The 24172-nt window shown below is 41.0% G+C and overlaps 1 protein-coding gene across 2 annotated transcripts in view; it reads right to left on the reverse strand.

The window, feature by feature from the left end:
* ADAMTSL1 (ADAMTS like 1) overlaps positions 1-24172 on the reverse strand; it is a 494294-nt gene that overhangs the window by 401928 nt on the left and 68194 nt on the right. For both annotated transcript variants that reach the window (XM_083482208.1, XM_083482210.1), the window contains exon 2: positions 14425-14547. In XM_083482208.1, the coding sequence (XP_083338334.1) occupies positions 14425-14547 (123 nt within the window). The remainder of the gene's footprint in view (positions 1-14424; positions 14548-24172) is intronic.

Consider the following 24172-nt stretch of genomic DNA (forward strand, 5'->3'; position numbering starts at 1 on the left):
TTGCGGCGCTCATCTCGCTTTATTGGCAGAGGGAGCCGGCATACAGCTTCCAGGTCATGTGGCCAGCATGACAAACCGCTTCTGACGAACCAGAGCAGCACATGGAAACGGCGTTTACCTTCCTGCTGGAGTGGTACCTATTTATCTACTTGCACTTTGATGTGCTTTCGAACTGCTAGGTTGGCAGGAGCTGGGACCGAGCAACGGGAGCTCACCCCGTCATGGGGATTCGAACCGCCGGCCTTCTGATCGGCAAGTCCCAACATCCTGGTAGCATTACCAATCATAATATCCAGATGTAGCCCAGTAACATGTGGGTACTCAAAGAGAGTCCACTGGAATCAGTTTTGTGCCTTGGGGATTTAGCCATAACCATCTTGGCTGAGAGTCCTGGGAGATCTGCTCCCTGGCCTGGAGGGCAGGGCCCCGATTGACTCCAGCTACAAAAGCTGACGCTGCTGAACAAACTCTTGAGCTGTAGTATTGTTTAGAGCTGCAGAGATCAGAAGAGTTGTTCCGTTGTCTGGAGAGGTTACTTCCTGGTTCACATGGAGAAGCTGCTTGCAATGAAGCCCAGCAATGGAAGCACACAGCTGCTTTGAGGCACCACCGGGTGTTGAAATTTTGCACGCCCTAATAATTTTGCACCCTGGGCAACTGCTCTTGTGAACGCCCTCCATGCAATGCCACTGTACACAACCTGATTGACTGGTCACATGGGAGAGATCTGTTATCCTTCAACATGCAAATAACTGCTGCAACTACTGTTTACCTGTCAAATTAAGTGTGTGTGTGTTTTAAATTGCTCACATAAAAAAAAACTTTCAGCATTCTAAAGTCATAAATGTGTACATCATAACTCTTCATGCCCAGAAGACAAGTTCAGATTTTATATTATTTTGGGGCTTCTGTTCATGTAAGTTTGATCTCTCCCTTGTGTCTTGTGTGGTCTATAAGGACATTCAATCTCATCTACCTAAGGCAAGTACTCTCCCCTGAGATATCTGAAGCATGATGATCAGTGGCAGTAACACAGAAAGTTAAACAAGGATGACACATTAGAACTAATTTGAGAATTAGACAGCCTAAGAAGTAATTAGGAAGGAGTAGCCACTATAAATTGTGGAGTCTTGTCAGAGCACTACACCTATAATTAGGTAAACCCAGAAGTTCAAAAGCTCCCTTTTCACATCTATGCTATAATTTTCAGTAACCGAAACATGTTGTCAAGTTGTCAGTATTAAGAAAGTAATCTCTTGCCAGGTAATTATGTAAAAGAACATTTTAGGAGGAACAACTCTGCACTGTAAAAAGCAAGCACTCACTTTATCCTGTTCAAAAAGTAGAGTTAATACTTCCAAGAACATATAAATAAATAAATAAAATACTACAGTACCAAGACAGCAAAGGACACATTTGCCTTTTCTTTTTGATTTCCATTCCCCCCCCCCAACATTGCAAATGCTAAGGTTTGATGTACAAATTATATATACAAAATGATCAGCACCTTGGGCACAACACCCTCAAATGTTTGAAATACCCACGGAAACCTTCCCAGCCTAAAATCCCTTTGTTGACTGACTCTCCTGTGGAAACTGGAAAACAACTCTGGTGAGGAAAATCTCTATCCCAGAAAGCAGGGAGAATGACTCCTCTAACACCTTCAGACTCGACCCACTACCAATGTATTTATTCTGCCCCATCATCGAACAGCCCAAGCTGGAAATACCACACAAATTATTTTACTCCATCTCCTCAGAGTATTGCGGAAGAACGATATCAATCAACATTTGATTATCTCCTTCTACCGGTCCACAATAGAAAGTGTCCTTTCATACTGCATCACGGTGTGGTACGTTGGTTTGACATCAACTGATAGGAAGTGCCTACAGAGGGTGGTGAATACAACACAAGATATTATGGGCTGTCCCGTGAATCCGTTGGATGAAATAGCAGAAGAACGTTGCCTCAGGAGAGTGAGGAAAATTCTCAGGGATGATTCACGCTCTGGCCGGCACTTTCTTGATCTCCTGCCCTCAAGCAGAAGATATAGAAGTATGATTAGTTGCACCAACAGGGTAAAGAACAGCTTCTATCTGTGGGCTGTTAGGCTGCTGAATGAAAAGATAACAACAGGGCAACTGACTTTGGGGTTTGGTGGGTGTGCGTCAGTAAACGAGGGGAATTAAGACTAAGAGAGCTGAGTGGGGGGGTGCTCGTGTAATCTCACTGTATACAAGTTGTACAAGTGACAATAAAGTATTTCAATTTCAATTCTCCCTGGCAAGCCCGCTGTGTTGTTTCATACCCTCCAAGTGTCCAGATTTTCCAGGGACAGTCCTGGAATTACAAATGCCTCCCAACTTCTGATTTGATCCCAGAATGTCCCTGTTTCCCCTGCCAGTGAGCTTGGGGAGGAGAATGAGCTGGTGCAGGAGGGAGCATCTTGTGGCCTCCCCATGGCCTCTCCATGGCTGCTGCTGCCGGCCTCCTCCCTTGAGCAGCTCATAGTGGCTGTTTGAGAGCTCAGGGAAGGCAGGGACAGCAAGGAGGAGAAGGAAGCTCCATACAGCTTAATTCTGCTTAATTCTGACGCTAACCTTGGTTAAGAGAATTATCCTTGGCTGGATAATCACTACCTAAAACATTAGTGGGAAGGAATTAAGATAAAATAGGTTGAATTAGCATAAAATAGTTAAAATATTTTTCCCCTATTAAATTTTCCACAGGCTTCTACTTGCATGATCACATATGTTGATGATATCTATGAAACTGAAGTTTAATTTGACTTTCAGAGCTAGAAATTATGGGATGGTAGTGGTTTCATTATGTTCAGAAACTTTGCGTTAAATAAATTAAGACAGAAATCAAACAGCAGGACTGGTATACTTCAGCTTTTCATATTAGTACATTTTTCTCAGGGAAAGGGTAGTCTGGAGACAAACGTATTTAACTGGCTAACATGTAGTAACTTGAAATGCACATAGCTGTCTTCTCCCTCCATACTTATTTTACTCCAAGGGTTATTTTTTTGTTAATTGACTGCTTTAAAAAAATACAACCTGTGTACTGTGTGAAAGATGAGTATTCGGATAAAATTCAAATTGACATGCTCACAAACCTATCATTCCTGCCACTCTCAATTATGCTTGAACATTATTTCTTGTACACTTTCAACAACAAATTGAAGCAGGAACAAAATGGGATTTCATTAAGATCACTCTTTTAAAACAGCTCAGCATCAGAGCTCCAGTAAAAGAAATAAAACTTTTTTTAAAAAAACTAATCTAGGAATTTTTATCACAGAAGTGTCCTGTCTTGAAGCAGACCTGATGGAATCCTGATTTAAATTAAGATTGCTAACTGCATTCCTTTGTAACTCAGTTTGTTGCACTGAGGAGCCTTGATAATCCCACTATTCACTGACCAGCAAGAGGTGAAATCCATTCCATAAATAGAATCGTAGAATTGGAAAGGGCCTGGGGATTGTCTAGCCCAATCTAAAATCTTGGCGGTATCAGCACTATGCTCAACCCAACTGAGCTATCCAGGCTGAGATGTACATAGTTTACATACAACCATATCAGGTTACAACCCCCTCTTGAACTTCATCAAGACAAGTATTATCAAAAACTCATTGAAAATATTTCCTTGCTGTACAGTGGTACCTTGGTTCTCAAACTTAATCTGTTGCGGAAGTCCGTTCCTAAACCAAAACGTTCCAAAACCAAGGTGCACTTTCCCATAGAAAGTCATACAAAATGGATTAATCTGTTCCAGACTTTTAAAAACAACCCCTAAAACAGGAATTTAACATGAATTTTACTATCTAACGAGACCATTGATGCATAAAATGAAAGCAATAAACTATGTACTGCAGTCACACAATCAATCAATCAATCAATCAATCAGTAGCTGAACTGGGTTCAACACAGTCACAAAAACAAAGCAAAAAAGTCACAAAAACAAAAACGCAACATAAATAGCAAAAGCAGACAGACCTCAGCGTAACACTCAAAACAGAAGTGTGGCACTCAGATTGGAAATGTAACAGTCAAAATGGAGCACGTTCAGCTTCTGAAAAAAGTTTGCAAACCAGAACATTTACTTCTGGGTTTGTAGTTTTTGGGTTCCAAGTTGTTTGAGTACCAAGGCATTTGAGAACCAAGGTACCAATGTATAGGTTTAAGCAAGTGCAGGATCTGTACAGGAGAACATCCTGCTGCATAGTGACAGGACAAATATACTGCTTCTATTCATTCCAACAAATGAATTTGCATGGAAAAACAGGGATTGTGTCCTCTGCCATCTTTCCATTTCTGCCGCATACACCACAGAGACTTCTTTTTTATGGAACGAAGAGAAGGATGTGTTGCAAAACATCATTATAACATTGACTCCAGTAGCATATGCTCTGAATATCTGTACAAGCTCATCTAATTAAATGCAATGGCACATCTCTTCCAGTAGTGAGTGCTCTTTGCTAATAAGAAACCATCCAAAACTCTCCATGGGCCATTATTTTCAATACATCTGAATCTCTGTGAAAATATTGAGCATAACCAGTTTTAAAAGCTAGCAGCTTAAATACCATTGTGAAATGTCGGGATTCTGGTCCAGGGACATCTTTGAACCTTCTTTCTCCTGGGTGTTTGGTTCATGGGCTGTTTTAAAGAATGAGAGTTTTAAAGAAGCAGAGTCCTGTGCTTAAATCTGATGGCAAGGTCAACAGAACATCTTCTCCAGAGACAGTACTCCCAGGCACTAAGAGGATACAACGAATGCATTCCCTACCCTTTTTCTTTACTGGTGGAGAAGTCCACCCTTCTGCATTTGCTTTGGCCAAAAGAGCTCTAAATGAGAATGAGACACATGTCATGTTGAGGTAGAGAGAAAAGTGAGCAAGAGGACTGGCATGGAAAATAACAAAGAAGCAGAGTCTCAGAGCATTCAGTGGTATAAGCACAATCTCTGGGCCTAGAAACCATACGTTAACATAAGACAGGCATAAGCAAACTCAGCCCTTCAGACGTTTTGAGATTACAACTCCCATCATCCCTAGCTAACAGGACCAGTGGTCACAGATGATGGGAACTGTAGTCCCAAAACATCTGGAGGGCTGAGTTTGCCTATGCCTGACATAAGATATCAGAAAATGCTAGAGCAGGCATAGTCAGAGAGGTAACGTTGGCAGGACGTTACTTTTTTGTTCCACAAGCAAAAGCATATTTCTCTTAGCCATTCCAGGAATCAAGAAAGCTAGAGGATCTTCCTTCTCTGAATGGTACTATCAATGGCACTTGGACCTAATCCTTTTCATCTTGTTTTCTCTCTTTTTTTTTTAATAATATTTTTTATTGCTTTTTTTCCAAGGTCAGAATACATCGTCAATAACACAACAAAAGCGATTTTACAAAAAGAAAGAAGAAATTAAATAAAAGAAAATTCACTTTTCCAGATCTTTTGTCATAATCAACTGGACTTCCCCACATCTTCCATCCCCTGCTTTCTTTACAATAAAAAATAAACAGCAAATTGATACCTTGTTTCATGTGTTTTTGTACTTTCATCTAATTATATACTCTAAAATTTAAACTTTTCACAGTCATAACTTAATTTCCATCATTTTCAAATCTCAATACTGAAGCATGTTTTTCCCAAAACTTAGCAAATTCTCAACATTCATATAACTTATAATGTTTTTGTAAATAGTCCTTAAATTTTTTCAAATCCTCTTCCACTGCCTCTTCTCCCAGGTCTCGGATTCTGCCAGTCATTTCGGCTAGTTCCATGTAGTCCATCAGTTGCGTATGCCACTCTTCCAGCGTGGGTAGCTCCTGTGCCTTCCAATATTTGGCTATAAGGATTCTTGCTGCTGTAGTTGCATATAAAAAGAAAGTTCTATCTTTCTTTGACACTCTCTGGCCTACAATGCCCAGGAGGAAGGCCTCTGGTTTCTTATGGAAGGTATACTTAAATACCTTTTTCAGCTCGTTATAAATCATTTCCCAAAAGGCCTTCACCCTCGGGCATGTCCACCAGAGGTGGAAGAATGTTCCTTCAGCCTTACATTTCCAACATTTATTGTCAGACAGATGATATATCTTTGCAAGTTTGACTGGGGTCATGTACCACCTGTACATCATTTTCATAATGTTTTCTTTTAAGGCACTACATGCCGTAAATTTCATACCGGTGGTCCATAACCTTTCCCAGTCTTCAAACATAATGTTGTACCCAATGTCTTGTGCCCATTTTATCATGGCTGATTTAACTGTCTCATCTTGAGTGTTCCATTTAAGTAACAAGTTATACATTCTTGAAAGCACTTTCGTCTTAGGTTCGAGTAGTTCTGACTCTAATTTTGATTTTTCCACCTGGAAACCAATTTTTTAATCCTTTTTAAAGATCTCTAGAATTTGGGCATAGTGAAACCAGTCTCGCACCTTTCCTTTCAATTTTTCAAAACTCTGCAACCTCCAAGTATCACCAACTCTTTCTATTATCTCACAGTATTTTACCCAGCCACTCTCCATGTTAAGTAGTTTTATGGCCTTAGCCTCCGTCGGTGATAACCACCTCGGGGTCTTATTTTCAAGTAAGTCCTTATATTTAGTCCAGACAATGAATAAAGCTTTCCTGACAATATGGTTTTTAAACAATTTATGAGACTTTACCTTGTCGTACCACAAATATGCATGCCACCCTTCATCTTGTTTTCTCAATGAGCTTCCTTACCTTGAGCAGACCCCAACTTTATAGACATGTAGCTACAACCTGGTTCTCTTTGCCAGAATACTAACTTAGACAAATATGGAGAACACATAATGAACTTCCTCTCCAGTTCCCATTCACCTTTCCTTGCTTTCTCCTATACACTTTAGGTGGCTTTTCTCATCATAGAACTTGTAAGCAGTAACTGACAAAATAATGGGCTGCTTCATTTTTGCCCAGATACTGCCCTAGGTCCCACAGATAGGTAACGTAGCTGTATACCATTCTTCTTTGGTTACTTCCTACTATTTTCATTTTAGACCCCCCTCCCCCCCCCCAAATAAAATATCTAGGATGTTTTCCTAGAAGTTCGGCTCTGTATATATGCAAGTCCATGCTTATACAGATAAATAACAATGGTAACATAAATGTGGTCTTAATTGCTACTGACTATGTACCTTTTCATTGACCTAATGAGTGGGAACCTGTTTGATACTGTGCAAATATGTGTGCTAGAATTCTACCCCATTTTTCATTATCCATAGTAAACTAAAACTGTAAAGCTCCCTTAGTCCAGCCATGCTCAGACCCCTGAATGTGAGATTTCCTCAAAGAAACAGGAGAAGCAGGACCTGCCAACAAACAGCACAGCCACCAAACCCAAGAAACACACCATCCTTGCAGAAATGCACCATTCCCCACCGTTCCAGCTGCAGCACTGAAAACTCCAAAATGGATACCATATTCACTCAAATTACCCAAGGGCTTACGGACCAGAGGGAATGAGGTTATGACAAGTCAAGCAGGAACATCAGGGTTGCCAGTAGACTACCTAGCTACTGTTGAAGGAAAGCAAATACATTTTCTTCTCTAAATATCCTAGTCAATGCATGTGCTGTTTTAAACCACTTCTGTTTTAAACAGAAGCCACTGTTTGTACAGCAATATTCTTAAAGTATTCTTAACCATAAAAGGGTATTCCTTCCTGTACTTCTGACCATAAAAGGCTATTCCTGTTCCTACTCTTATCTTGGAGCAAGAGGTCACCAACTCCAAGAACACACTCTGGCGCTGTTCCCAGACTAGGTCTGTGTGTCAGAGTGTGTCCAGGATGTAAGATAAGACCTAGACGTGTCATCCCTACTCCACTGAAACAGCCAAGGTCATCCTTGCCGTCACGAACTGATAAAGGAGAGGGCTTTGAGTACTTGTTTATACAGCCGGGTTTTTGTTTATACGTTGACTCAGAGCTCAAGTTAATGGATTTTAGCTAAGGAAAAATAGGGATTTTGACGCCCGTTTCAAACTGCCTGCACAGTCAGTTTTGGGTTTGGGAAACCCATTTCTTCATTTGTAGTTCTCTAAGTTAACTCCATGCCTAAAAGCTGAGCCATTTTTTTGTTTGCTGTTTTCTCCAAACAATGTGTACACTATTTCTCTCCTATCTTCACCAATCTGTAAGAAGTTCCTGCATGAATAAGCCCTTCAAACTCCAGAAGCTGTGATTATTCCAATCTAATTCACCCAAGCTGCTAACAGCTAGCTCCTCAAGGCTATTATTTACATAATAATACTTGGAAGAAGAAGTCCATCTGACATCCTGCCCAGACCAGGGTCTTTTTGAGAGCCAGGAAGAGGAGTCTCCATCTCCTGTGGAGGTTCAGTCTAAGCCAGGTGGTTGCTGATGTAGAACTTACCTTGGAACTCTTTCCCAGGTTCCCTGGCCCTTCTTTTGTTGCAAAATATATACTCTTCCTCCTTCAAGACCAAGTAACAGACCTTGTCTTTTTACCTGCAAACAACTGTTGCTTTCCTCAGTTCAGAGTTTTGTTTATAATGAGCACTTGAGGCTCCAGCAACAGCAGCAGGAATTCTTCTTTGAACTGTGGGACCACTTAGAGAAATGTAAATATTGTATTTCGGTGCAGTGCAGCTAAAAAGAGCTAAGCTTGTTTTTTAAAAAGATACAAATACAGGAGGTGATTCCTACAGGGAAACAAATCTGGAACAAAGCCATCGTTGCATCCACACTCCTGCAATTTCCAGCTCAAATTACAGTGGTTATTCTATCCATGCATGGAGAAAATAACCATGATGTGATAGGTAAGCCAAACTGTTTTTAATAGTGTTTTATGTTTTGCTGTTTTACGACCACCTGATGTTTTATGATATGGCAGTATATAAATATTTTATAAATAAATGATCCTAATAAACAGTACTAGTGGCATGTGGTCATCAGTATACACCAAAAGGAACAAGGGCAGGGGAAAATGTATACTAAACATTTGTAAAACTAATGCAATTCGTTTATACACGCTATTCAAAATACTTAGTTTATTATATATTAGACACACATATATTACACACAGAATTCCAAAACTAAGACGAAAATACCAAATGGACAAGTGCCTGATCACTGCTGTTTTGGTCATTATCAATGGTGTCAAAACAAGAACAGTATATGTTTATTATACATAACATTTTGTAAATAAATAAATGCATTGATTACTTCTTCTGTTAGTACAAACAAGATCTTTAACCCTACACTGACAGAGAAACTGCTTTTACGAATCCAGTGTTTGGGTCAAGAAGGGCATACAAATAAAATATTTGGCAGATTTGATTAAGCATCACACCACTTGCAAGAAGATGAAAACATCATGCCTTCACTGCAACATTCGTTTTCCATTGCACCACCCTTGTGCTTGACCCAACCTATCAGCAAAGGGTTAAATATGCTTCTGCTAACATCTAACCACCTGATGTCCAATCATAAGTTTAAGAAGTAAACGAACCAATTAAAAAAGCACGTAATATTCCTAAAAGTCCATTTTGAAAACCACTAAGGAAACATTAAATCCTTAAGAGTCTATACATTGTTATTTTACATATAACCATTGCTTTTTAAATTTATTTTCTAATTCTATGTTTCTAGTGAATGTTCAAAACTGAGGGTATGTGACGGTAAATAGGGATACCCTGGAGAAAACATGGAATCCATTGCTGGACTGCATTCTCTAGTCCATTTTTAGTTATGAGTTTAGCAAAAGATGGAATATGATAAAGATTTGGGGGCAGGGGCAGAATTCTTCCCCTGGCCGGCAGAAACATCACATTTCTGAGGTTAAAGCTAGAAGCGCTGTACTGCTATTTTTGTATCATGTTTGTGCAGTGTTTGCATAATGGGGGCCTATGGGGCTACAGGATCGTAACTCACAGATCCATCCTTAAGACTCCAGAACAACAGAATTTGGGGACTTGATCCCCAGGCTGCCCAAATACTGCTTCGGTTGTCATTGATGGTGATGAATACACATTAGACCAGCCTTTCTCAACCTGTGGGTCCCCAGATGTTGTTGAACTACAACTCCCATCACCCCTAGCTAGCAAGGCCAGAGCTCAGGGATGATGGGAGTTGTAGTCCAACAACATCTGGGGACCCACAAGTTGAGAACCGCTGCATTAGACTGATATCTAGCAACAACTACTAAGTTTTTCTGGGAGAAAATCACAGCTAGCTTTTTTATTATTTTGAATAAATCTTTAATTTCTAATTGATGCATTGTTACTTTAAATAAAAGTTTGTTTTACTTATCTGATTATCCTGCAGATAACAATGTAACAATACTCTTGTCATGAAGCCATAAAGTCTGGCCTTTTAGCCTTATGCTACTGTGCTATAATCTCAGACCGTGGTTCCCAAATTCCACCACCACCACCCCAGACAAATAGATAACTGCAGAGTATCTAGGCAGACCATTTTTCTGTCTGTTGTTCACCAATTTTTTGAGCTGTGCTAGATGCTAAAGTCAAGCTGCAGGCGATCTGAATAAAGCCCACAAACAACCGATAGCCCATTGACAGGGCTGGGCCATTGATATGGTTTTCAGCATCGCAATATATCACCAGCTAAACACTGTGATTTACTGATATATCATGATGTCTGAAATAAGGATGGAACTGTCTAGAGGCAAACATGGGCCACACACTGGGAACCTGTGATATAAGAGGTAATCTGAATACACAGTGCTAAACCTTCCAATAAAGTATCAGATTCAGAATGTAGGGAAGAGTATTCTAGGAGGAAATATTTTCCCATATCAAAAACCTCCTGACCATGAAAACCATTAGGGATCTAGGCCAGGCATCTGCCTAAAATTCTAGTTCTCCACTCAAAGTGATAAATCATTCAGACATGATCTCTCCAACTTCTGTGTTCTGAGCTGATAAAGTTCCCAGAGATTTTTATGCCAGTCTTCAATAACAAAGGGGAGAAGTGTGAACCAGGAGATACCCTTGAGTGATAGAATCAGCAACCTCTATTTATTTAGATAGTTCTGCATGCAGGTGGCGCTGTGGGTTAAACCACAGAGCCTAGGTTTGCCGCTCAGAAGGTTGGCGGTTTGAATCCCCGCACGGGGTGAGTTCCTGTTGCTTGGTCCCTGCTCCTGCCAACCTAGCAGTTCGAAAGCAAGTCAAAGTGTAAGTAGATAAATAGGTACCGCTCTGGCAGGGAGGTAAACGGCGTTTCCGTGCGCTGCCACATGACCCGGAAGCTGTACGCCGGCTCCCTCGGCAATAAAGCGAGATGAGCGCCACAACCCCAGAGTCGGTCACAACTTAACCTAATGGTCAGGGGTCCCTTTACCTTTACTTTTACACCACTATTGTGGTGTATTGGGTGGTAGGGGAGGGGTAGTACCTGGAGGGGCCACCTTTGGTCCCGACCCTGCACTCAGCACTCATCTGTGGCTCCTAGAAGCTGCCAACACGCGACAGCTGCTACACCCTGTGAAAGGCTTTGGCTGGCCGGCTAAAATAGGTGAGTTATGGACTTGCCCTGCATGTGGAAACAGGCTCCAGTGGATTGATTGAATGAGATCAATAGTGGGTCCAATGGTCAAGAAGGCAGTTTCTGCATGTGCTGTAAAGGGAATTGAGGGACAGATGGAACTCATCAGCCTGGTAATTTAGCCCATATAGGAGAATGAAAACTCTGATCCTAAACCTCCACTGCCTTGTGGGATTTCCTCAGGAGAAGGAGTAAACCCTACACAAATGCAGAGCAGGGTCCGCAAGATGGTTGGATAGCACCTTGAACACCTCTTTTCTTCAACTCCTGCAGCCGAGCTGGTGCCAAACATATTGCTCTGCTTTCCTTTGGACCACAGAGTTTTAAAATATCCTGTTCATATTCTGTTCATTCACATTCAACAGATTTGATTTTCTGGCATCTGTCAACCAAAAAAAATATACCGTATTTTTTGCACCATAACACTCACTTTTTTCCTCCTAGAAAGTAAGGGGAAATGTCTGTGCGTGTTATGGAGGGAATGCCTACAGGTGGCATGCCTACGGATTTTCCTCCTCTAAAAACTACGTGCGTGTTATGGTCGGGTGCGTGTTATAGAGCGAAAAATACGGTAATTTCTCAATGAAAATTTAAGATGTAGCATAGCTATCAGGGCAGTGTTTTGTTTTTGGTTTTTTTTTTGAGTGATAAAATAAACTTACTGAGAAGAAATAGTTTCTGGTTGGAACTTTCTGTATAATTAACATGGTACTATCGCTTGTTAACTGTGTACAAATACTTGTAGTCCGGCACAAGACCAATGTATTTCAATACAACCACAGGCCAAGCCAGCAAAACAGACACAAAGACTAACAAAAGGTTGCCTGCTGGTCTATGGAGCATTGCATTTGATGCACAGAGATTCAAGCCACACATCATTAATCACAGTGAGGGTTAATCGCATCATCTTCACAAAGAATCTTTTTGTCTTGGCAGTAAAGCATTGCTTGATTCTACTATGAGTCTCACCAACAGATTTATACACGGCAAAAACAAAGTGTTGATTTTGCCTGATGTGTGAACTCTTTGGGTGGGATTGTGAGAATCCTAGAGATGGTTTGCCGAAAAGCAGATGGATTACCAGGGGACTGTTTATTGCATCCATCCTCTTAATGCATCCATCCTCTTTGTTAAGTATGTTCTTTGACCTAAGCAAGATTTATCTTCACAATCCTCATCTCTCTAATGTTCCAGTCAACCGTGTTCTCACCAGTGATATCCACTCCACAATCACAAGTGCAGCTGAATTGCAGCACAAAGCATTATCTTTGTATCTGCTTTTTAAAAAATAAATTTATATAACCAAAAAGAAACAACTACATACAATCAGAGAGTCTTCTCCAAATACAACACAGAACCTTGTAAAAGTGCATATGCTAAAAGCATCACAATCTTAACGAACACAAAATGATACACAATAACCTCCATTGCTTGGACTGTTGTCCACAAATGAAAAGATAGACTGAATCAGCAGGAGGAGTTTGAATGGTTATGGTTTGCATAACTTAGGGAAAGACAGGAGGAAAGAGGAACAAATGCTAACTAAAAAATATATGCCTCTGTTTAATTTCAGGGATAGGATTTCGACACCAGAAACATTGAAATAAATTCAGTGTATTAGCACAAAGCAGGCAAAATCTAGAGAAAACTAGGCTCACGCAAGTCCCATCAAAATAACTACTATTCAAAGATAGTTCACTAGCCTTATCTTATGCCCTCCAGATGTTGTCCTCCAGCTCCTATCAGACCCAGCCAGCATAGTCATTGTTCAGGGATACTGGGATTTATAGTGCAACAAAACGCACAGGACAGCAAGTTGGTGAAGTCTGGCTTCCACTATAGAGCAGGGGTCAGCAAACTTTTTCAGCAGGGAGCTGGTCCACTGTCCCTCAGATCTTGTGGGGGGCCGGACTATGTTTTTTTTTTGGGGGGGGGGATGAACGAATTCCTATGCCCCACAAATAACCCAGAGATGCATTTTAAATAAAAGAACACATTCTACTCATTTAAAAACATGCTGATTCCTGGACCATCTGCGGGCTGGATTGAGAAGGCACTTGGGCCTTAGTTTGCCTACCCATGCTATAGAGCAGTGGTTCTCAACCTGTGGGTCCCCAGATGTTGTTGGACTACAATTCCCATCATCCCTGCTGCTATAGAGCAATTGTTGCAGGTAAATTTCAGCTTCTATGCTGTCTTGTTACTTCACTAGGCTATGCTCCGGAACTGGTTTTGTCTTACAGTCACAACTTAAAGCCAGACCTCTGAAGGGTTATGGGAGGGAGATACTCCTTCTGGTTTGCTCCCAGCCTATACTGACTGAGCTACTGGTTCCAGCTCACCATTCAGATCTTCTCTCTTGAATTCAGAGCAACCTGGTAGAGCAGCCAGAGCTGCAGTAGATCTCCCTCCAGTTTGGCATACTTGACCTCTGTAGACCACTTCTCAACCAACTGATGCTCTTCTCCCTCATACCTTTTACAGTGCAAGTTTCTCTTTCCTTATGACAGCCTTTCTCAATCTGTGGGTCCCCAGATGTTGTTGAACCACAACGCCCATCACCCCTAGCTAGCAAGGCCAGAGCTCAGGGATGATGGGAGTTGTAGTCCAACAACATCTGGGGACCCACAGGTCGAGAACCGCTGCCTTATGAGTTCTGGGATAGGAAGGAGCCAGAAGAGCACTGCTATGGGAGGAGAGTTTGCCACCAACAGTTCCAACCACGGCTCTAGTGCCTGTTATACCTGTTCTTCCTAATATCTCTGAGTTCCTCTCTCCTGCCATTTAGAATAACGATCTAAATGCTAAATGCCATTTTTCACATGCACCATATTATTTAAAAGATAGGCCAGTCCTACCGTATCTTCAATTCTGTGGTTCGTATTCAGCAAATCTGAAAGGAAATCTTCATTAAGACTCTCTCTCCGAATCAAGGTAAACTCACGCAGAAAGATGGCTCCCTGGCTTTGGTCGCCACCAACCTAGAAACATAAAATACTATCGTTTAGAAAAATAATGCTTTATCTTTGCTGGCAACATCATAGAAAGGAATAACAATTTCTGAACTGTCTGCAAAAACAGTGTAGAAATATGCTGATGCATAAGAAAATGAAATATTTAATCAGCTTTTTTTATACAGCCAACCATGGACACATTGCATAGTGCAACAGGAGTAATAAACCCCAAATAACAAGAAAGGAAAAGCAATGATCCTAATTATTAGGGTGGGAAAAGATGAAGTCTATAAAATCTCAAATGATCAATTTTTCAAGTTCTCTTTGGAATTATATGCTAAACCAAAATATGTAGTTTAAGATGATATAGAGGCTTCCTTTAACAAAATAAACAACATATTTAGATGACACACAAAAGCATATATTAAAAAATGTTTAGGGGTACTATCATTTTGACTCAAGAAAGTCATCATTTTATAGTTCAAATCGGGGGAAATAAATACAGTAAGTGGACAAAAGTACAAAGATTCATAAAATGTTTAGGGGTATGCGTACCCCTGCGTCCCCCCAGAAAAAAAGCACTGGATCTATCAGCACCAATTGTACAAAGAGAAACTTGATAAAGGTAATTTATGAATGACATTCAATCAAGCTTATATTACAGTTGCACTCAAACCAGATAAAGATCACACTCAGTGTGCAAATTATCGGCCTATATCACTGATTAATGTTGATACAAAGAATTTAACAATGACTTCAGCAATTGGAATCCAGCAATTGATAATGTCCGTTTCGAGAATGACCAGACTGGTTTTATAAAAACGAGGCAAGCAGCAGTTAATATGAGATTAGTGGTGGATTTCATGAAAACAAAGATCACCACAGCCAATCACAAACAAACGACCACACCCTAGGCCAACCCCAACCTTTCTCACCACCAAAGGAACACAAGTGAATAGCAGAGAACCTGCACAAGCGACACTGACACAATATATATTAAGTATAATAGAATAAGTATAACCCCATATATATTAAGTATAATAGAAACATCGCCACCCACCCACCCACCCCCACCCACCTTTCCCCCCTCCACCTCTTTCCCCCTTTTCTTCCTAATGTCTCAACAAATGAAACTGACCTGTAAAAAAAATGTTACTTGGAAAGAGAGAGAGAGAGAGAGAGAGAGAGAGAGAGAGAGAGAGAGATTGCACATACTTTTGTAAACCAAGAACATCTAGGAGAAGAAGAAGAAGAAGAAGAAGAAGAAGAAGAAGAAGAAGAAGAAGAAGAAGAAGAAGAAGAAGAAGAAGAAGATTAGTGGTGGACTTAAGCAAAAATAAAGACCAATTTCTAATGTTACCATTAGATGCTGAAAAGCCCTTTGACACAATTTATATACAGTATAGAGAGGTAGCTTGAAATAAATTTTGATTTCATAAAATGGATTAAGATATTGCATGACTTGCCTACACCTAGAGTTAAAATGAATGGTATCGTGGACCCACTCCCAGTGACCCACCCCCACCCCCCAAAGGAACAAGGCCTGAGCAAAACTATAACCTGTATAGCCATGGCTAGTATTTCTACAAACTTAGCAAATGCCAGCCATCTAAATGCTATGTCCCAGATCAGCCTCAGCTGTGCTTTGGACGACATTTCCATCAGCCCCAACCAGCATGGCCAATGGTCAGGGATATTGAGGGTTGCAATCAAACAACATCTAGATGGCAGCCTGGGTTGGGGCTCTGTGAGTAGTTAACAATGAGTGGCTGAGAGCCACCTGTCACAACTTGTGACATCACTGCTACTTCCCTCTACCACCAATAAGCTCACCTGGGGTTGCATGGATATGTGAGGAATAAACTATGTATTACTAGCAGCCTGCATAGTATACAGTAATGTTAGCTCACATCTGGTGAACTTAAAGAACAGCAATTTGTAGCTTGACAACTTATATTCCTGCTACAGCAATTGGCCCAAGAAAGTTTTTTGTCTCATACTTCTTATTGCTGCTTTTATACCTCCCTGGTTGGTTTGTAGACTGCAAAGCTACCTTGGAAATGTTCAGAGAGCTTACACTTTATTAGGAAAGCTATGGGTTTAACCCATCTGTCTATATACCACATGACTTTGTCTGAACTATGAAACCAGGGCCAGTCCACGACTCACGGGCAGCTATATGGCATTTTAGGGTATAAGGATGCGATCTTTTCACATGAAGAATGAGCAGTGGTGTGTTTCATAGTTACTGCGCCTTCCGTTGAGATGGCTGGAGAGAAATCAGCTGAGGAGGAAAGGAGAGGGGTGGAGGAAAAAAATAATACCGAAAAGGGTGGATGGAAAATTCGAGGTCTCTCAGCACAGAATAGCCTTAGTTTTATACTTTGTAATATGTTGGAGAGAATTCCTTGAGTTCATGGCTGTGAAAAGGAGAGGGAGGTGTTCAGCCCTTCTGAGTGCACTGAACGCTTGTGCTGTAAAATTAAATGTTAAAAATTATATTATTGCTGTAGTATAAGACATATATGGTTTTATGAGCATGGGGAATTTTTTTTAAAAAAAACCAAAACAGGTGCATGGACTTTGCATTATGTGGTTAACAGTGAGGTACACACCCAACTGTATTACATAAGACTCACTGCGCCATAGCAACACTGAGTACAACATGAATCAGGTGGGAATTGAAAAAATATCTCAAAAGGAATGGTAAAGTGCCACAACAAGCTTGCAGCTGTGGAGAGTTCTAAAGAGCAAAGAGCCATACCCAGGGGAAAACCTACTCATTATGAGAGGCGAACATGCTTGTAAGCTCAGTGTTACTCACATATTTTTAATAAATGCAAATCTGTTTGCAGCTTAGTGTATTATTTGTGCAGCTACTCTCTATGCAGATGTACACCACTCAAGATAGAGCTATTATTATTATTATTATTATTATTATTTATTATTATTATTATTATTTATACCCTGCCCTTCCCGGTTCAGTAAACCGGACTCAGGGTGGCTAACAACAAATTTAAAACACTTAATTGTAATACAACATAGAAGCAGCATAAAATACAGGATATAAACATGAATAACAATAAAATTCAAAGTTCAGAAATCAATTTAGGGGAAATCCATCTAATAAGCATTAGATATTCACCAGGGCTAGCTGGCTGAATTAGTCCTCCTTGGGCCAGCGAGGAGGCCAGGGGAGAATTAGCTGTGGGGTCTCAGAGCGGGTGGTCTTCATAAAAGGGGGGAGGGAGGGGAGAGAAGGGAAATAAAAGATCAGGCTGATTTCAAATTAAAGGCCAGGCGGAATAGCTCTGTCTTACAGGCCCAGCAGAAGGAGGTTAAATCCTGAAGGGCCTTAGTCTCCTGGGACAGAGCATTCCACCAGGTCGGAGCCATCACTGAGAAGACCCTGGCCCTGGTGGTAATCTGACTTCCTTAGGGCCCGGGACCGCTAAACTATGATTATTCATGGACCTTAAGATCCTCTGCAGGGCATACCAGGAGAGGCGGTCCCGTAAATACGAGGGCCCTAAAATAAGAAATAAGGGGCAGAAATTATTCTCTTGAGAACAGGTCAAGTGGACCATTTTTCAATTTAAAAGTGTCACCTGTGCCCTGAACCATTTTTCTTTTTTCTTTTTTTGCTGCTGCAAATTAGGGTGGCTAATTTGATACCTTTTTGGACTACAGCTCACATCATCTCTGCATATGCCGGCTGGACACATGGGAGTTGTAGTCCAACAACATCTGGAGGTCCACAAGGTCTTTATTCCTGTTCTCCTCAACACGGAAGCTCCTCTGAAGAGGCAAAAATCTCTGGCTGCTTTATATCCCATTTCTGATTTTTTTGGTTCAATTATCAGAAGCCAGAGATTAGCATGAGCTCAATTTATTGAGCCCAGGGATAGGCAGCAGTCACGATGCTTATAATTAAACACAAGGAATCTGTGTTTATGATTAACTGGCTCAAGATACAGTGCAGTCCCAGCAGGAGAGGAATTAAAAATGTTTCAGTGTGAAATGACACTTAATGAGTGCTAATTGCTTATGATAAGGTCCTGACTTCTCTCGACTGACTGAGAGAGCAAACATTTCTGTACCATCACAAAAATGCCCTGTTAGTGCATCACAGGCCTCTTGCTCTGCAAAGTTACTTGGACAAGGAATGACTTCCTGTTCGGGCTTCCAGATGTGTCCGCATTGCTGCTCGCTGCCAAAAACACTTGCTGATTAGCACTGCTGTGTTGCTTCAAGCAAGGGTGGGTTTATTTTCATATAAAAAGGGAGTGGGGAAGGAGAGAAAAATATAAGGGGTGCTGAAAAGAGACAAAAATTGTAAGCAGTCACATCAAGCCTATGTTTAGATGCTTTTGAAGGAGTCCCTTTCAAAGAGAAGAATATGATTGAAGTTATAAAGTCAAGCGTAAAAGAGAAAGAGGGAAATGCTATTTACTTTCACGAAATACAAGAGCTAAAAGCGATCTCGTGAAAATTAACCACCCAGCAAGATTAAAGCAAAAGGGAATTCTGCATATACACTGTGCACTATGGCAAGAACCAGAAGCGTACCAAAGATTCAAATTTAAATAAAAATAGATTAAATGAATCCATAAAAGGCCAGATACCTTATTTGCCAGATGGTGGGATGAACATCAGATTACAGAGCTCTGTTATCACCCTGTGTTGTTAAAACCCAATGGAAGAGTCACATCCTGGCTCTTTGTCCGAGATAGCTGCGTGGAGGATGGACTGTTAAACTGACTTCATGTAATCTACGGAACTCAGTTAATTAACAATTAACTGACATTTCATTTCCAAGAATGTGGAAGAAACAACAAAGGGATCATCTATCTTGGGACCTGGACCTCACCAACAGGAAGGAACTGATCAACGAAGAGGAAGTACTGGGAAGTTTGGGAGAAAGTCCTGTTGGGTTTCATGATACAGAGGCAAGGGAAAGCTGAGGGTAGTGTAGGTGATACCCTCTGGACTTTAAGAAGGCTGGTTTCAAGCTTAAGGAACTAGTGGATGAGATTCCATGGTGAGAAATACTCAAAGAGAAGGGAGTCGAAGATGCATAGGGGTTTCTTAATGGTGAGATATTTGAAGGCACAAATGCAGACAAATCCAACAAGAAAGAAGAGTAGGAAGGACCCACAAAAACCAGTGTGGCTGCAGAAGGAGGTTACAGATAAACTGAGATTTAAAGAGGGTGTGTGCATAAGAAATGAAAGAAAGGGGAAATTCATGTATGAATAGCCAACATTTGTAGGGAGATGGTCAAGTGGGCCAAAGCTCTGGATGAGCTCTGGACTGCAAGAGATGTTAATAATAATAATACTAATAAGGTTTCACATGTAAAACAAAGAGATATAAAACAGGTACAGTGGTACCTTGGGTTAAGAACTTAATTCGTTCTGAAGGTCCATTCTTAACCTGAAACTGTTCTTAACCTGAGGTACCACTTTAGTTAATGGGGCCTCCTGCTGCCGCCACACAGCCGCCATGTGATTTCTGTTCTCATCCTGAAGCAAAGTTCTTAAACCGAGGTACTATTTCTGGGTTAGCTTGAACCGTCTGTAACCTGAAGTGTCTGTAACCCGAGGTACCACTGTATATTAAATAATTATCAATATACTGCAACACATTAGCTACAATTCTTTCTCTCCCAGGTGTTTTGGATCATTTATTACAGCACTCCTGAAAAGTTGCTAAAACGACGTCCGGATAATGGTTTTGAATTATCTTGTTGAGTTCATGCTTTTAAAGACAAAAGTACTTTTTTGCTGTACATCTCCAAGGATACAAAGAGGGTGCCCATACCTGACTGCCCTATTTAAAAGAAAAAGGAGTTGCGTTAATGGGACAGTCTGAGGATGTGTTACAACAAGCCCAAGAAATTCCCAGTTCAAATAGCAATATATTTCACAAGGGAATGTTTTTCATTCTGCTTGAAAATGTTCCCACCAGAAATTCTAGTTGCCCTTGAAATATGTTAAATCTCTCTTGCCCCCCCCAAAAAAACCCTTTCTTTCTACAGAAACTGAATTCAGGGTTTGCAGCAAGACTCTGACTCTTTTCCATGGCCTGTGAAGGAAATGTGGCTTTGTGCTAATTATTTTCAGTCCTCAAGCAGCCACAATAGATAAGCCTGGTTAATGTATTCATTGAAATAAATTATTTGAGCTCCATTTCAGCCTCTCCTTTCTCAAGGAACAAAAGCAACAAAAAGTGATTTGCATTCAAGATTACAGCGTGAAGTTGCCCCCTCGGACAAAGCCACCAGCAACTTAACATCTGAGGCAGACATTAGCAGTGATGGGGATGTTATTTGTAAAGCAAGCACACGCCTACACTTGACCCAGAGTGTTCTAACAACAGAGAAAGCCAACATGGCCCCAGCAAATGGAGTGGCAAAAAAGAGAGAATGGGGGGAAAGAAAAAAAGAACGTAACAAAAAAAACAACACGCCAATACTTCTGCTGCCAAGCAACCTTGGCTGAAAAAAAATATGGGCAGCAGACTGTGGGAAAGAAAGATGAACTCATATAGGAGCAAACAAATCAAAGCTTTACATCTGCTTTAAAACCCTGTTGATTAGAACAACCTTGCTGGTGGGCCACCAAGGCATGGCGAAGACAAAAAGGAAGGATGAGGTATCCTTTATAAGCTTGAGCAAATTGCGTTTTACAAAATTTACCCACTTGGAGCTTGAAAGGTGTTGTGAAAAACTGAGGGACGGGTGGGTGGGTGGGTGGGTTGAACCAGGTTTTGCCACAAAATGTCCCCCAAAAGCAAAAGGAAAGATGAATTTATAAAACCGTTCGGGCAAAAGATCTTCAGAGGTTTGAGAAATGCAAAGAAAGAATAAGCCTAACGGTTAACGGTTTTAAGTTCAGTGGTATTTTTATTTGCACATGGAATTGTAATGCTGCTATTTTAGCTAATTTTATAATTTATATATTTTACACTTTAAAAAAATGTAAACTGCCTTGAGATGCTTTTTACCTATAAAGCTTGCCTAAAAATATTTTTTTTATAATGATAAGTAATAATTCACATACAGTGGTACCTCGGGTTACATACGCTTCAGGTTACAGACGGTTCAGGTTACAGACTCTGCTAACCCAGAAATAGTGCTTCAGGTTAAGAACTTTGCTTCAGGATGAGAACAGAAATCGTGTTCCGGCGGCGCGGCAGCAGCAGGAGGCCCCATTAGCTAAAGTGGTGCTTCAGGTTAAGTACAGATTCAGGTTAAGTACAGAACTCCGGAACGAATTAAGTACTTAACCCGAGGTACCACAATATTCCCATTTTTAGTCATTCCTGATTAAAATGAGTCTTTACACAATCTTTCCAAATCATTCTGGTTCGCAGGCTTTTCCCCGTTAAAAGCCAGGATCTAGACCAGCCATTCCCAGCCTGGTGCCCTCCAGATGTTTGGGATAGCTCAGTCAGTAGAGCATGAGACCCTTAATCTCATGGCTCGAGCTGCACCTTGGGCAAAAGATGACCCTTTTAGACCCTTCCAACTCTACAATTCTATGATAATTCCATCAGTCCTTGCTAAAAGTCAGGGGTGATGGAAATTATAGTCCTAAACATATCAGCCAATAAAGCAAGATGAGCGCCGTAACCCCAGAGTCGGTCACGACTGGACCCAATGGTCAGGGGTCCCTTTGCCTTTACCCTATATTTTTATCTTGTGAACCGCCCTGAAATCTTTAGATGAAGGGCAGCATATAAATTTAATAGATAACAATAATATTAAGGATCTCAGTTCCATACCCCCAAATCTGAATTTCTTTTATCTTCCTCTCCTTACATCAATCTGATTCTTTATCCAAAGTTCTCTGTCCGTATAGGAACTGGCATAAACACCCCTTCATAGAATAAAGGTCAGAAGACTACTAGAAAGAATTCAAACATTCAACAACATGTTATCAAGTGATGGGACATCAAGTGATGAACACACACGTGCAAATCTCAATTGGTGGTGCTTCAGGGTAGGAAATTTTATATCAAGCTTTGTTGTCTGGATGGTTTCCATTCCATCAACTACAGGTATATCTAGGTGCCTACTTGCTGTGCTACACCTTAGAAAGATCGTCTGTAAGTATACTGGAGCAGGGCAAAGTATGCTTTTAAATACTCCCATTCCCCAGAATCAAAGAGCTGAGTGGCAGGTTCATTCTGGGTACTGCCCAACACATAATGTGGGTGCAGACATTTCTGATTTACAGGGGTTTGGCAGGCCGTACTGACAATGGGTGGCAGCCTCTGAGCCTCTTGGGCTTGGTGATTAGAAGGTCAGCGGTTCGAATGCCCGTGAAGGGGTGATCTCCTGTTGCTCTGTCCCAGCTCCTGCCAACCTGGCAGTTCAAAAGCATACCAGTGCAAGTAGATAAATAGGTACTGCTGCGGTGGGAAGATAAATGATGTTTCCGTGCTCTCTGGTTTCCAGAAAGCTGTCTGTGGACAAACGCCAGCTCCCTTGGCCTGAAAAGCAAGATGAGCGCCGCAATCCCATAGTCATCCTTGACTGGACTTAACCATCCAGGGGTCCTTTACCTTTTACCTTACTGACAACACCCATCACACACATGCTCAGTAGGACTGTTCGCACACACACACACACGGAGGCTGGTTTTTGAGAAACACAAAACCACAGTCCCCTAGGCACATGGAACTCCTTGTAGAGTTCTTTGGATCCTGGCCATTGCATGTTCAAGTAAACCCAGGGTTGTTTGGGGGCTTTTTAAAAGCCTTATTTTCACTTTGTGGCAAGCTAAATTAAAATCAATGTTTCCTTCCACCCAGTGTTGTGGGTGGAGAACTTCTCGACGTATCTAATATCAGCTGTTCCCCGCTAGTTCCATATCAAAAGGAAATGTGCATCATTTAAATAATTTCATCAGGCCCATCTTTCCGTGAGAAGTCTTAAGTTTGAGGGTCTTTTTCCCATGCTTGATTTATATGCCCCCCCCTCCCCCAGATGCGTTTGATTGGGATGGGATTTTTAATGTTTCCTGCCAATGGTAAAACTGGTTTTAATAACTGATAAATCTTTATTCCGTTTTTTAAAATACTACATGGTATACAAATATAGTTTTTTATGATGCTGGAAATTTTTTCTTTTTATCTCTCCAATTTGGATATGCTGTAATCTTTGTCACATGTGTTATTAATGAAACAAGCTGGGTCACACTCTTGCAGCTCGAACCTTCTCAGATCATCGTGCAGTAAACACGGAATTTATTTTTTCTATATTATGTTATTCTATATGATGATGGCACGGGACAGAGGCTTTCATCATTGCTGGGAGAAGAGATGCAGCTCAAAGAGCCTGAGACTTTTGGCATTGAAAAGGTCTGATGTTCTATCCCAAGTAGAGATGGGGATGTCCCTTACCTGAGGAACTTTGAGGAACCACAGCTAGCCAGTGTAAACAATACGGAATTAGAGAGATCAGTGGTCTGACTTGGTATAAACCAGCTTCCTTTGTTCCTTCCTTCCTTGTTAAAGATATTTAAGCTTGGGCTTGGATGCTTTTAAAAACATTTATCCTCTTGGTTTTAATGTATCCATGTGGGGTTCATTGTCTGTTTCTTTGACTGTAAGTCGCTTCGGGTTGCCGTGGACGAGATAAAGT

This window comes from Podarcis liolepis (assembly GCF_965112155.1).
Source record: "Podarcis liolepis genome assembly, chromosome: 17".
Lineage (NCBI taxonomy): Eukaryota > Metazoa > Chordata > Lepidosauria > Squamata > Lacertidae > Podarcis > Podarcis liolepis.